The following is a 15,595-nucleotide window of genomic DNA, read 5'->3' as shown; positions in this document are numbered from 1 at the left end:
TTTCATTCAGATGTTTATTTGCTTTCGTGCAGAGTTGGGAGAGTGTGGTGATATCACTTTCATGTCTGCAGTAAATATGAAGGTCTAGCCAGGAGACGGCTGAGCTGAGCACACAAGACTGGGGAAAAGGGGGAAGCAGCTGGGCGAAATTTGCCAACTACCACCTCAAAGGCTGACTAATTAACAAGATGTAATCTGTTTTTTTAATCTTTATAAAAATTGACATTCTGTTGGGAATTTAATTGCCAGACTCTTTCTTGCCTCTGAGCGTTAGCTAGGCAGTCATACCGTTAGAAAAATAGTAGGACTTCTGAGTATTAGCTAAGCATTTATACCGGTAGAGAAATAGTAGCACTAATCCCCCTATAAAACCAGGCTTTTATGGTTGTTTCTGTATGGATTCAGTCAAAATATATAACTTGCTGTAGTTATTATAGAAATGCTGGACGGAAACAAGTACCTTGGCTGTTTAACCTGGTTAGGGTTTTTATGCTAAGCTAACTGGCTATTACTGGATTTAGCCATATATTTAATTACAAGTATGAGAGTGGTATCAAGTTTCTCGCCGCTATATAACAAACAAACATATTTCTCAACATGTTAAATTATACCTTTAAATATTTTTAGTCTCTTATTGATTGTCAGGTGTAGCTCATAAGAAGAGGAAAAAGGATCCATCTATTTGCTGGCAATGCTAGCCAATGTCAGTATGTTTTCAGTTCACACTTTCGGTGTTGAACGTGTGCTTGGAGTCACTGCATCTAGAACTAGAAGTAGTTAGCCTGAAGAGTGACACAAGTCCATGTACGTGCATCTCTGCGTCCTCAGGCGACAACAGCATCCAGACATCTTTCTGTCACCAGAACTATAGATACAGAACTATAGATACAGCAGAAACCAGAGAACTGATGAAGTGACTATCGATGACTGTCCTGTTAGTTGGTCGCTCATATTTCGGTGTTAAGTGGCTGGGTCAAGAAGGCAATGGTCACCAATCTGTTAGTGGTCCCCATGCATCTCATGCGCAGTTTCTCTGTCCCAAACACTTCAAGTGCAGCATCATCTTTCCTGAGCTGAGCCCCTGCTGTCCCAGCATGCACAAAACAGCATTTCATGCATCACAGGTTACAAGTAGATGGACCAGTAGATGATGTTAAAAAGGATGTAGGCTCCAGGAAAGACGACCCTTGAGTACTTGTCTATGGCATGGGTGTCTATCCAGATGTTCACGTAGCCTCTAGATGCCTTCACCTGGCCTGTGATCTGTGGGTCGTTCAGTGCCACTTGGGCCAAAATTCGTTCCTGGCGGCCCCCGTTTTCTGGCAACCCATAATTTCCTGTGATGTTGACATCTGTGGACCCATATCCAGTGATCTGGGGGTCGATCATCATTTCATCAGGGTTGCCAATGCCGCATGTACATGGAAGCTAGCGAAAAACACACGAAGAGTTATGAATTACAGTAGACTTTCTATCATTATAAATAAGTGAATTCCTCCTATATGTATGATTGTCTGTACACTCATGGCCTTTAAATAACTTTGGTAGGAAACATTTATGGAAGGATGTCTGTGCTGGAAATCTTCCTCGGGGTACGTGGGCAATTTGGCTCCATATGCTGCAGCAGTTGGCAGATGAAGAATACCAATATAGTTAAAGAGCTGTAGTCCCAGAAATAATTTGCCATAGCCTTGAGAGCAGCTTAAAGTAAGCCAGTTAAGAAAATATATCTGTTTATTGGAAATGCATATAAATTATTAAATCATGTTTTCATCAGTTTATAATTATTTTAATATGGAAAATATTTCAGTATAAAATTCAGGTCAGCCTAGACGAAACTATTAATACGTCTCGTAAATGTTTCCATTCTTGGTTTTATTAACTGTATTATTTGCAATAACCATGTACCAATAACAAGATTCAAATTAAGAAAAGTAGAGCATTTTCACAGATTGGTAGTACAATTAAAATTGAGATATATTAGGTATATAAACATATACACAAAGTGCATCTGTTGAAGGTTGTTACTTGTGCGGCTCTGTAACATTTCCAGCTGCTACTTTTGACACTAATCACTAGTCTGCAGTGCACGTTCAATGTCCATCAGTGTGTCAAAACAGAAACCCTTCATCTTGAATTTCAATTAGCATTTTGTGGAAGAGGAGGAAGTCTCAAGGAGCACTTTCTCCAGCAATGTCAATTGAAAAGTTGCGCACACTTATCTTTGGGCTCGAACATTATAGACTCTTCCTCTGAAAACAGCTGCTTGGTCTCTCAGACCCAGCTGTCATCGATATGATCCTCTAAGTGAAAGTCTGTTCATTTTGACACTGATGTTGTTCACATTTCGTGCCAGTTTAAGGTTCGTGGTGAAATTGCAAACTTGTGTCTGTATAATTTGTCAGAACAGACTTTTGCGAGTGACTAAAAACAACTATGCTGGAAACAGCTTTGCTCTTTAAGGTATGATTGGCCAAATGTAAATAATTTTTTTGTATGAGCAGAGCATTTTGATCACTTCTTGTAAGCAATGACATATTAGATTCCCTTATTTATGGTCATGATGATAATGTTTTGAAATGCTCAGTTAATAAAGTAATTCCAGTACAATGTGAGGTAATATACAAACCTGAGATTTACGACATGGCCAAAAGCTTCAAATGAAAATTTTAGAACTACAAAGGGAAAAAATGTACTGTACCAAAAATATGACGTACTGTGGAAATTCGAAAATTAGAAATTAGAATGAATATCAAACAGGTAAGCAGTTACAGCGCCTAACCTGTCATAAAACAAGAAAACACATATTTTAGAATTCTGTAAAAAACTTGTTTAAAACTAAAAATTTTATTATTATTTATCAGTTAAGTAACAAATGTTTTATTCCCAAATCTGAGCCAGCACACAAGACTTTGATCAAGTATAATATTTTTAAAAACTAATAGTTCTGTTCAGGAAATGCAAGCAAAATAAGTAATTTGAGATTCTAATTAAAAAAATAATAGTGTGCTTTATTACTCTAAATTTGAAAATGAATGGATGACTAAAATAATTATATTTTAGCCTTAACCACTAAATACATAAAAAAAATAAACCTTACATCGGGCAGTGGACAAACAAATTTGTTAAGTACTGTTTTAGGTTGTAGCTTTCACAGCTTATCCAAAAAAAGAAAAGAAAAATCAGATATTTGCATCCTTACACTACTTCTAAAACTAAAAAAATGTGTCAGAATAAAACATGCTGCTGCATAAGTCATTACACAGATGTGGTGAAGATAAAGTATCTGTGTAAAATTTGTCAGTGTGAGCCATTAAAAAAAAATCAAAAGTTAAGTCTGTTCTTAACCAGAGGCAAAGTCAGAGGAGGAAAAAAACATGAAAGGAACACTTACTCTCTCCCTCAGCTTCCTCTCTTTCCTCTCCTGTACGGTGGAGAGGTAGTTCACCGCTGCGTACTCTATCACCGAAAGGAAGACAAAGACAAAACTGACCCAGAGGTAAATGTCCACAGCTTTGATGTAGGAGACCCGAGGCATCGAAGCATTGACCCCGGTGATGATGGTGGACATGGTCAGCACGGTTGTGATGCCTGAAGGGAATCGAACAAAGTTTAGTCACAGCTGTGTTGCTATTTAGTCTCCCACAGACTAAATAGCTCAGAAATGGCTACATTTGGGGTGTAATAAATCAGAATCTTTATGTTCACTATAGACTTTGGTGAGATTCCACTAATAGCTTCCACCTACTCACTGTGAAAGCTGATGGGAAACTGGGGGTCTGGACCCCCTGAAAGGATTTGAGATGATTAGTGATGAGGGTAAGGAAAAAATGCACTAAATGTCTTCCCTAAAATTTTTCCACTAGTAAGATTTGTCCCAGCTCAGATAATTATTGCATAATACTGTGAAATGTACGATGATTCATGCTTTTCCTAGGCTGAATTCTAATAACCCAGCTCGTGTCAGTCTTTTCTGCTAGCACCACTTGGCTTAAATTGGGGGTTTTGAATCAAACGACTGTCGGATGGATTGCCAAGTCAGCGCTAAACTCCCTGTATAACTTCACTATCAGCTAAAGATTCAGAGTCTTTAGTTTCTTAATAAATTCTTCTTGTGTTGGTAGCTGGTTAGCTAGCCTTACCATGCTAACACGCATAGTGATAATGATACGCAGTGTTTAGCCTAGTGTTTTCTAGCATAGCTGATAACTCTTTGCTTCAAGAATGAAATGGAAATTTTACTTATGTGGTACATTTGCCACTCTCACTGTGCTTTAGATAGAAAGAAGTACCCACGTATAGTTTAGAACCTAGCATGCAGATGTAGATGATGGAGCGAGATGGAGGCAGATGACCTGCTGTGGCAAGCCCTAATGGGAACAGCTGAAAGAAGAGGAATGATCCTAACATGCATGGCTTTGGATTGTGGGAAGAAACTGGAAAGCACCAGTAGAAAACCCACTAGGAGACGGGGAGCATGGGGAACACGCGAGCTTCACAAGCCCCAGCCAGCCAAGAGGTTCAAACAAAGACGCTTCTTCTATTATTTAACAGTGCCAACCACAGCATATACAGTACTATGCAAAAGTTTGGCTCATTGATTATTTTGCTAGGAAAATGAGAAATAGATATAGTAATTTATTGAAATATGCAAACATACATGGGAACATGGCTGCAGACACTTATTGTTCTACCTCTTTCCTGATCTCTGTACACTGACAAAGATTTGATCCAAAAAATGTAAATTTAGATTCATCACTACATAAGACCTGTTGCCACTGATTTTTAGTCCACTTTTGATCCACTTTAGTCCGTTGTGTAATTTGCTATACCTCAGCATTTTCTCATTGTTTACCTTCCTTAAGAATTTTTGACAGAAACTCTTCCACTGAGATTATTTCTCATTAAGCTTTAGCAATAGTTCACGTGTCACATCTTTGCAGGATATTTCTTCTGTATTTCCATATTTCTTTCCCATATTTCTTTTCTGTTGACTTTCAGATAGTGTTCATCTGCTGTAGATAGCTTTTTAGGCCTTTCACGTCTTCTTTTCTCTCCTCACATTTTTTAAGGACACACTGCACATAATGCCAAGGTCAGCCAAGTTTCCACCAGTTAGTTCCTTGGGAAAGACTTGGTTGGTGCACAAGATACTATTCAATGCATGTCAAGCTGTCTTATCTTATGGAGATTTTTCAAAGGCTCGGTTAAATAAATGGGAACAAATGTGTTTTTGCTGCTAGTAACAACGTGCCTGAAGATATAAAACTGGTCATTGTAAAGCAGCTCAACAAACAACAAAACATTCCTCTGAAAATGTTCAAACACAAGGAATTTAAAAAAAATGTCCCAAGTGCTCAAGAGAGTTACGAGAAAGTCTGACTCGTTTGAAGCAAAAAATAAAGAAAGGAAAGGTGGCTCAAGTCTTTTGCACAGCACTATAAACATGAAAAAAACCCCAAAACAACCCCACATATTGATTTACTTCATCGTTCATTTTTGAGCTTTATCTCACTCGGTGGTAATATGGAAAGAAATGAAGATAATTTCATTGGATTTCTGGAATGATCTAAATTACTGTATTAATATATAATCTAGTGTGTTCATTTGTATTTTGCAGTTTATTAGGTGCTGTTCATTGTTCTTTATTTTATGTCAGTTTAAATAATCAGTGTCATAAATGTGGGATAGATCTCAGTATTTTTCATGTCTAATTAAAATAAAAGTAAGGTAAAATAATAGTTGATTTAAGTAGGGCGGCGTACCTAGCGGTACCCTGGCGGGGACAGCCCTTCGGTCAATCCAGAACGACACCCAGGAGAGCATAACCATGAGAGTAGCAGGGAAGTAAGTCTGCAGCAGGAAGAAGAATATGTGGCGCCGCAGGGTGAAGTGGATGTACAAACGATTGTACCAGCCTAGGAAGAAGAAATATCACCATTATTCACACATTGTCATACGCTGGCTGGCATATATACCATATCAGCACTTTAAGCAGAGGTTCTCAGCTATTCTGGCAAAGAATGATAGGACACCAAATCCCTTTTATGCTTCAGGTTGCTCTGAAAAGTGACATATGATAATCAAAAGGCTGCCAGGCTCTCAGTGTGGCTTTCTAGCAGCATGCAAATAGTTGGCAGGAGTCTGATTCATTTTGTTTCGTAGTAAGGATAAAATATTAGTGTAGTCGTTTTGGTTTATAATTCAACGGACACCGTTTTCTTGTATGGAAGATTTGATCCTTTAGCTGAAAAAGACTTACAAAGGAAAATTAGAATTATTGAAATTTTAATTCAATTGTGATTTAGTTTTGCATGCATTACGCGCGCGTTTGTCGCATTTACATAATCGGTTGGATTTCGGTGTCTGACTTAGAAGTAGGTGGGTTGTGGATTACGGTACCTGTGCTGCTGTAGAAAGCCAGCTTGGTGGTGGTGTGAAATTTCTGGATGAGGAACTGGGACAGAGATATTCTGTCGTCTGTGTTCAGGGATTCGTTTCCTTTCTTCCAGTAAAGCATCAGGTCGTCATCTGTGTACGCATCTGCAGAGGAAATGTGAACAAACCAAATCAGGACAGATAACGTAGGTCCGAAGGAAAAAACCGAAGAAACACGACAAAAGTGCCGAATCCAAAGCCCCAGTAGCTTCTCGTAGATGCTGAGAGTTTCAATTACAATCCTAGGACTTTCCCAGACTTAGGACTGGTGAAGTTATGGGAAAAGAATTAGAAAATGAAGAGAAAAGATTCCCAGAGAAAATAAGAGGTATGTCTGACAAACATGTTTGGCCAGATTCTGTTCAATTCACTCACAGCTCTCAATCTCCAGCGAGCAGGTTTGGGTGTCCAGGGGAAAGCGGCTGAGATCCATGTTGCACATAGCAGTGACTGTGACTCTGCAGGGAAAACAGGCAGGACACATCAGAGGAGCAGGAATGTCAGCTTCAAAAATCTCCTTATGCAGGTTTCTAAAGTTCAAACTCAGGCTGGTTCTTTTATGCATCGTAATGAGACTCTGACTTGACGTGTCCCTTTTATATAGCCGTTTTTGAAAGAGCATTATTAAAGATGTTTTTTTTTCCAGGTCCCTTCTTATACAGCAGGGGTGTCAAACTCAAATACACAATGGGCCAAAATTCAAAACTGGAACAAAGTCGCGGGCTAACGTTAATATTTATTGAAATATATTTATTCCTCCAGATATAAGAATGAATCTTTTCTTATGGACTCAAACACGTTTTGCTGGAAAGCTGAATATGGAACAAGCAAAGCTTAATACTAAACAATATATATATTACCTGTATAACACCAGTAGGCCAGCTCTAATAGTAATTTGGTATGGCTTCGTAGGCCAAATGTAATTAGGCTGCGGGCCAAATTTGGACACCTATGTTATACAGTCTCCCACTGGAGGGTTGTTTGAGTTCTATCCACTCTCACACTTGTTTTCTCCAATTTTAATCAAGTGTCCTTATGCCACAGCGTCACTGGAACACAAACGGGTTTAGAAATGACTTTCCTGATTGAATAGAGGTTAAAAAATGACTTGACTTCTCCTCTCCACTCTGCCACGCTGATTAGAATGATCAAATGCTGTTCCACGAAATGCTGATGGACCTGCTGTGATGTTCCACACAGGAAATCAAAGGCGACCTTTTTAGAGATTTTTGCATGGTTGTGTGTTTTAAGGTCGTTTTGTTTCTCTCTTTTTGGAATGAAACCTTTTTATAGGGTGGTTTTATGTGGTGGTTTTCATAATTTTCATTAAGCCTTCCTTTCACTGTGCCTATTAAAGATAAAGTGCTTGCGAAAAGCACTTTCAGGGTTAAAAGCTCTCAGAGTGAGCGAGTCTTTCTTTGCCATGTTAAGACACGCAGTGCGGTTTACCTGAGACTGTAGAGCACATTGCCGTCAGGATAAACCCTCAGCATGACGTTGTCGGTGGTGGTGTCGTGGATGAAAGAGCGCTTAGAGTGAACAAAGAACATGTCAGGAACCCAAATTTTCTTCACCAGGCGACTGTCGAAGGTCATGCTCTGGTTGTTGGTGCTTGGAAAGGAAAGCCGCTCGTCCTTCCAGTAATGACGCAGGTACAGCGTCATGGTAAAGTCCTGCAAGGGAGAAAGAAACGAGAGTGTTATAAAGTACTCGGATCTTCACTTTATTATAAACTATATGTCGTGCTTTGCAAAAAAAAGTCTAGCATTCGCAATCTATCTTGTGTCCCCTGGGAAAAAGTAAGTTATGATGCTGTTTGACTGATAATAATGACGATCAGTGTGTTGGTCACTACTTTATGGACAGTTTACGTGACCTTTATGTTTCCCAACATAAAGGTCACAAAATAAATTCATGGACTCTTGAGTTAAAATGAAAAAGTGAGTATTCATTTAATTTGTGCCTACTTTTATCATCTCACCTGCCTTCATCAAACTCAGTAAAACTTCCTTAAACAGTTAAGAAATGGCAAGTTCTAATACTGCAGTAATTAAGGTGTAATTAAGGCTTATGTTCATATGTTTGAGTAGAAAACAATTCTAAAGAAGAAGAGAGAATTGTAGAGGGTTTAGATATGAGAATGGCACAATGTAATGGTATGCTTTTAATGTTATTCTAAAGGAACAGCAATATTCACACTCATGAGGTTGATGAGGTGTTGCTAGTGTTCCTCATCGCCATCTATGACAAAAGAGAAGTGCTAAAGCTGCTCAAACACTGGCTCAGTAGTTGTGATGAGAGTCATTAACGCTCACGTCACCCAGGAAATACTCAGCCGTGGCATAGACTGCTATTCTTTTTTAAACTCCTGACGAGACTAGCGTGTGAAAAATAGGACGTGTTAACAAGATTAAAAGTTTTAAATAACAGCACTGCAATATTTCTCCTTGAAATTATGCTGCCAAGAAACAGAAAGCAGCAAAAAATATTTAATAATAATGGATTGCATTTATATAGCACTTTTCGAGACCCTCCAAGCGCTTTACAGTTCCACTATTCATTCACTCACACATTCACACACTGGTGGAGGCAGCTACAGTTGTAGCCACAGACTGGGTGAAGCGAGGCTGCCATATCGCGCCATCGGCCCCTTTTTCCATTACCAGTATGTGGTATGTGATCTGTATTGCCCAAGGACACAACAACCAAGACAGACAGAGCTGGGGAACGAACCGGCGACCTTTCAGTTACAAGATGAGCTTCCCAACCCCCTGAACCATGGCCATGAATAAAAATAAGTCTGCTCTTATGGAAGACGAACAGTAGTTGTTTTCCTCTGCAAAGACAGGGGCCAAAGTGCACCTACCTTAAAACTGCACTCGGTATAACAGCTGAGCACTGCATTGTGCAGCATCACGCTTACCATGTCCACCTCTGAGATGGTATCCAGACTTTCAACCTGAACATCTACACCAACAGGAATTGGAGGACCTGAAGGAAAATGGCATCATATAAGAAATGCATTAGTGCTGACATTATTTTTCAGCAAGCAAAAAGTAAAGATGACTTACTACAAGCAAAAAGTCCTAAAGAAAAATGAATGCACTAATCGAAATAGGCAAGGACATGGTTTGTTTTTTCTGCCTGCTTATGGATGTGACAGCACCCACCACCATTTTTTTATTTATTGCAGAAACGCAGCTTCTGACAGGAACCGTGATCTCACACACACAGAGCAGCCGCTCATGACATGATGGTTACAGTTTGGCTCCGATTTCTTCTTTTGACCTATTTCAGCCTTTGTACTCTGCATCACCACGATCATCCTCCACCAGCGCACAGATACAATCAGGTCATAATAACGGCTCAAAGCGGATCCGGCGGTGAGTAAAATACAGCGCTAGCTTTCCCTTCTAGATGTACCTGCTGGTTAAACTCGGACACCGCCAAAAAGGATTCAGCGAGGGGTCATCTGGTGTTGTTTTCAGCAGCAGCAGATTGTTGTGTGATTAAAAGCGGTCTGACAAAAAAAACAGCACGTGGCTTCCTTCTTCTTTTTTTAATTTATTTACTTTTTTGGTTAAATAGGGCACTCTCATATTATCTCGACAGACAGATGCATAAAGAGAGCTAAAAAAGACATAAAAACATTACTACTTAGTGTATTTTCTGAAACAAAAGCCTGTGTGCCTTTATTTCAACATAATCCTAAAGAAAGCTGACATCAAATCCCTCTAACACGCAGCGAAGCGAAAGGAAATGTGTTAACACTCTGGTGTTGTGAAGCACTGAACTGGAAAAGGAAACTCTCGCACAACTTGAAAGGAGGTTGTCAGTCAAGAGCTTAACGCTCACAAGGAAGCCGCACAGATCGTATTCAGCTGCACTTGATCCACAAGGATGCTAATGTTATCTCTTTTTCTTTCCTAATTAATTAAGAGCTTCTGACCTCCAAACGCTGGCCTCATGGTGAAATCGTGATCGTCTATTCTCAGGAGCTGCTCGGATTTTGTCATCAGAGATTTTGTCATGTCTGGGCTTCGCTTGTAAATTGGGCTGGAAAAAATAATAAATGCACAATAAACATGTGGTTACACAGATTTGAATGCTGAATATAACCCAGAAAAGACTTGTACAACTTACCTTCCAGTTTTGTGACCTCCTCCGCCATCCATCCTGGCATCTCTTCGCAACCTGTTCCATTAAAATAGATATGCAAATGAGACCACCTTACAACGCAGCAGAGCTTTAATCAAAGATATTGTGATGCTTTCTTTTGTTTTACCTTAGAAATTCAACCTTTTCCTTTTTTTGTTGGTTGTAAATTCACATATTTATTTGAATACACTGAGGAATGCTTCGTGGCGTTTCTGTAGGTTACTTTCGAATACTATTTTTTATTTAGAGTCTGGGATGATCAAAGGCCAAATACAGCAGAAACTGTGTTTGAATATTGAATACCAAGAGGCAGACAAGCAGAAAAGCACCCTGGGTATATTTTTCTAGATTTGCTTTTTAATCGTGTGGAGATTTTTTAAGGTTTGTCTGTCGTAAATAACTGCTTTTAAATATGGGTGACAAAGAAAAACAAAACATTTCGCCTTGGTGTCTGTAAAAATGAATTTCGGCTCACTTTTTTTTTTTTACAGATTAAAAAAAAATAACGAGCCAATAATGAAAACCATCTGTCCCTGCACCCCACCCCCCAGCCTAAATCTATGCTGCTCTCACGTGTTGTTTTGAACATTCTCCATTCCTAAGGAGATGTAGTACATCCGGTTACGTCAGGCACATTTCATCCACAAATCACATGAGGGCAAATAATGCCCATCACATCCAATTTAGAGCAATCCAGCTCTTTTCTGGTGTCACTTTTCAAGAGGGCTGCCTCTGTATAAATGTCTTTCAGGCAGCATATTCAGTCCGCACAAACACACACACACAGCGAGAGAATGATAAACTCCAAAAAAGCATAAAATGGATTAATAGAGTAGAGCATGCTGTGACAGACAGAGAGCCAAATCCCTGTGACAACTACAGACGTGCATTAAGGAAATACCACAGAGGAAGAGAGAGAGAGATGGAGGAGAAACACAAAGCAGAGAGAGCACAAGAGCAAAATGAAACAGTGAGAAGAGGGTTTCCATCGCTGCTGGCTCCAGCGCTTTCATGGGCAACGGGTGCTGGGCCCTCCTCGTGTGCGTCTATCCAGCAGCTGGTTCCTAATCCTCTTGGCAGAAATGCCTCTCCAATCCTTTCTCTGCCTGCCTACGCCACACAGCCTGTCTGCACACTGCTCTGCTCTATGGCCCCACATTGTTTGCTTTTTCAAATGTTTTTCTTTTTATGTTTTCTGCCGCCGCGGGCTCGTGTACGCACGTCACTGCAGAGTCTGCATGAGGGTTAATGGGCCATATTTGCGTGGCGGTCGATCTGGACACATTTATGTATGCCGGTCCACGAGGGCAGAAAGCAGAACGAAACATTAAAGTAAAGAAGAGGGCGTTCAAAGTTTATAGAACGATTCGTTCATTTACATTTGAAAAAAAGCTTCACAACAACTACTGAACATTTGCTGCTAACGTCACAGAAATGAACCGCTTTACTCTTGGCTAATAGGCTAATTTGCTAACAGTTATGCACGTATAAGCTGAATTTCTAGAATATTAAAACATTTTTAAAAAAGCCCAACCAGTCAGCTTTAACCAAGCATGTAGCAACTAAATTTTGTCTTTGTGCGGCAAGGAGTGATTCTTTTTTCTCATTAAATTTTTTCTTTCCAAGGAATCATCAGAGCGACCATTAAAATTGATCCTTTAAACCTCATGAAGGTTTTTCCTCAGATCTTTTCTTATGTTGGGACTCTGCTGTCCTACACAAATCCTCCCCCCTCTCCCCAACCCGCAGCTCATCCTCCTCAAGGCGGCGAGTGAAGAAAGTAAAACAGTTAACACTACCCCCACAGCCCACGCCAGCAGCGCACAGACGCTTCTGCGATTTCACACTCAAGAGAAGAGGAGTGGAGTGATGAGAAACACAGGGAGAAAGGGTTTGATTTCTAAATACGCATATGTGATCCCCCTCCCCACACCCCCCCATGCTAGAAGAGAAATGAGAGATTTACATTTGATTTGTATTCACAGGCTGTGCATGTCAGAGCAGAGAGAGGACTGATGTGAGAGGACTTTTAACAAGTTCGGGAAGAAAACAACAAACAGCGAAACACAGATGTGATAAAGAAGACGACACTGGCATTTAAAGATTATGCAGCGGCTTTGAGCCAGTTGTGCTTCCTGTCTTTTTCCAGATTTTCCACAGACGATTACGATTGTGCTCCTCTTGTGCTTAATGATCTTCTTAATCATCTCGGGGCTCAGAGGATCACTTTAAATGACTGGAATTTCATCGTGGCTTGTTTACATCTAAAGAGGCAGCAGACACTGCCTCCAATAGCATCACACACGCTCGCTTACTATCCTTTAAACCTAAGGACTACTAGGTGTATCAAAGACCAGCAGATACATCACGTCAAGCTTGTTTATTTCACTCAGTTTTAATGGAGAGCCGATTGTTGTTTGGCATCAGCTCTGATCTATAAATATCACCAGTTATAGCATGAAAAATTGATACTGTATCTAAAGGCTGGGGGATTATGGTTTGATAGGCTTTGTTGAAAATATTAAGTGGATGCAAATCATTCAACGCTGATAGCGTACAGTTTTGCACTTTGCCGCTTGGTTAAATCTTATCTTTACCAGAGATTAAAGCAAATACAGTTTCTCAGCTGGGGCAGCTCTAGGCTAAAGTTAAATTATTTGCATATATTCTACAAGAAAAGCATTTATTTGGAAAAGCTACACTGGAACAGGCCAATCTGCACTGGTTATTTATGGGGAAAAGTGCATTTATTTGCAAAAATGTCAGGGTTGTGCGCTGATCAGAGTCTTGCTTTCATTGGGTTTTAACACCATCTGAAAGTGTGTAAATAATCTTGTAGTAGAGCTGATAGAATGACTTAATCAACCGATATCATAATTTCAATAATTATTAATATTCTAGCCAAAGGTCTTTAACATATTCAGCTTCAAAATGTGTTACGAAATCTCACGAAATAGCAAACTGAGTATTTTTTCTGCTACTGAGTGGGCTGTTGGCATATTTCACCAAAGAAGCCACTTGAAGATATAATCACACTCTGCTCATTTGAAACACTTTTGCCGGAAATTTAAACTGTTGCTTTTCAAATACATGACGAACATATTTCAGAATTTTGATACAATCTCTTTTTTTTTGTGCTTTCATTTGAAATTAATGAGTGAAAAAAAAATGGTAACATTTTGTCAAAGTGTATGATACTTTGTTTATTTCCTACCAATGCGATTCAGTCCAGTTCAAGTGTATCTGAAGTGTAATAAACACCTGTACCTCTATATTTGCATACTGATAAAAACATGAAATATTCTCAGTGGAGCTAAACCAACATGTGAATTAATCAGGTACTTCGCTGACAGGTTTATAATCTCCAAGTATTGCCAAAATTAATTACTTTTTTTTCCAGGTCATTCTTTCATTTCTTCATTTTGGTCATTTCTTTAATTGTTACTTAGAGCCTTACTTTGTCTGTAAAAAATCTTTAAAATTATATTCTTTTTGATAACATTAAGATATTCTGCTTTCTAAATACCTGACATCGGATTGGAAACTACATTCAAAGATTAAAAGATCAACCTCCTGTGGCTCAATTTTGATTTTAGTGTTTATGTTTTGTAGTGTGAAGGTCACCTTTCTTCAGCTATGCTACACAGTCAAACTGCAAAAAACAAAAAAAAATCCCTGCCGTTTAAATCACTGATGTCAGAGCCTGTTTGATCAATACTGTGCAGAAATGAAGCGACTATATTGACTCCCACATCTAGTTCAGTCCTAAAAAAAAAGGTGGTAGTGGGGTGGAGAGTGGGGGGTAAAAGTCTAATCCAATAGGTGCATTGACAAGGCAGCAATTAGCCTAAATAATCACCTGAAAATGAAATTGACTACAACTGCTGCCGGTAGGGAAAAACGGTCATTAACTGATCTGCAGCATTTGCGGGGCAAGAGAACACAGCATTCACCAACAATACATAAATAGATGTGGGGATTTAGGTCTCCCACTCTATCCTCTCTCCAATCTGCTGTCTGAAAAAAAAAAATCTATTTTCAAAGGGGGGAGGGAGCGGCACAGGTGACACAGGAAACAGTGGACAACACTGAGTGCACCTAAAACAAAAGAAAAATGAACTAGAATAAAATGAAGTTCTTAATGAAAAACTAGAAACTTCTGCAGATCAGTTTCTGTGCACATCTTCCAATAAATGATTCAGTTGAATCCTGCTGAGGCAATGCAATCAGTTTTTTAAAAAGCCCTATATATTCAACACCTTGTTGCTGTTACCTGCTTTGTTTGTAGGTTTCCAGCTTGTGACCTCTCGACTGAACCATCTTCCCAGCTGCGCCCGCCAGCCAAACACAGAAGAGCACAAACGCCGCATCCACCTGCATGGTTCACATTCCCCAGAGGACGGACCTCTCCTGTCAATCAGAATCCACTCCCCTCCTGGGTTCGGAGCACTCTGCCTTCCTGATACATTCCCTTCTCCAGCGCCTGAGCCGATAAGGAGGAGAAAAACAGCAAGAGAAGCAGCGGCGGCGACAGCAGCACACTGGGCTATTCTACGGCCTGAGTAGAAAACATCCTACGGTGCTTAATCTGCACAGTGGGAAAAGCAATTTTGACTAAACCCATAAATCCTTGAGCGTCAGATGGTACAGATTTGATCCCTCCAGCGGCGGATGTGCCTGCCTCTCTGTGCTCTGCTGCTCTCAGATACCCTGCACTCTGATGTGCTCTACTCCACTTTGCACCGCCCAGAAACACCAATTCTCACAGTGATGCAGTGTGCTCATTTGTAAGGTCAAGCTTCAGAGATACAGAGGCATAGAAGCTGAGAATGAAGAAGCTCTGAGGCTTACCAGCTCCTTCTGGTGCTGGAGTCTGATTTTGACACTTTTCCAAAAATGCATTTCTGCTTGATGCTTTTTGCAGGATTTTATGAGGTTCCATGACGGGTGAGTGATTATCTTCCATCCTGCTGTGGTGTAATATATATATATATATATA

At 39.8% G+C, this 15,595-nt stretch overlaps 1 protein-coding gene across 2 annotated transcripts in view; it reads right to left on the bottom strand.

The window, feature by feature from the left end:
• Positions 1-15,595, bottom strand: part of LOC102193428 (gamma-aminobutyric acid receptor subunit rho-1-like) — an 18,761-nt gene continuing 3,166 nt past the window's right edge. For both annotated transcript variants that reach the window (XM_013908446.1, XM_005723880.2), the window contains exons 2-11: positions 14,870-15,079; positions 10,582-10,632; positions 10,388-10,494; positions 9,362-9,429; positions 7,888-8,111; positions 6,814-6,896; positions 6,403-6,543; positions 5,766-5,918; positions 3,395-3,591; positions 1-1,428 (exon numbers count right to left, since the gene is read on the bottom strand). In XM_013908446.1, coding sequence (XP_013763900.1) covers positions 1,126-1,428; positions 3,395-3,591; positions 5,766-5,918; positions 6,403-6,543; positions 6,814-6,896; positions 7,888-8,111; positions 9,362-9,429; positions 10,388-10,494; positions 10,582-10,632; positions 14,870-14,976 — 1,434 coding nt within the window. In that variant the 5' untranslated portion in view covers positions 14,977-15,079 and the 3' untranslated portion in view covers positions 1-1,125. The remainder of the gene's footprint in view (positions 1,429-3,394; positions 3,592-5,765; positions 5,919-6,402; positions 6,544-6,813; positions 6,897-7,887; positions 8,112-9,361; positions 9,430-10,387; positions 10,495-10,581; positions 10,633-14,869; positions 15,080-15,595) is intronic.

Source organism: Pundamilia nyererei, unplaced genomic scaffold (genome assembly GCF_000239375.1).
Source record: "Pundamilia nyererei isolate P.nyererei 1_Seehausen unplaced genomic scaffold, PunNye1.0 scaffold00010, whole genome shotgun sequence".
Lineage (NCBI taxonomy): Eukaryota > Metazoa > Chordata > Actinopteri > Cichliformes > Cichlidae > Pundamilia > Pundamilia nyererei.
The sequence above is the reverse complement of the archived record's forward strand: the minus strand, read 5'-3'. Positions and strand labels throughout refer to the sequence as shown.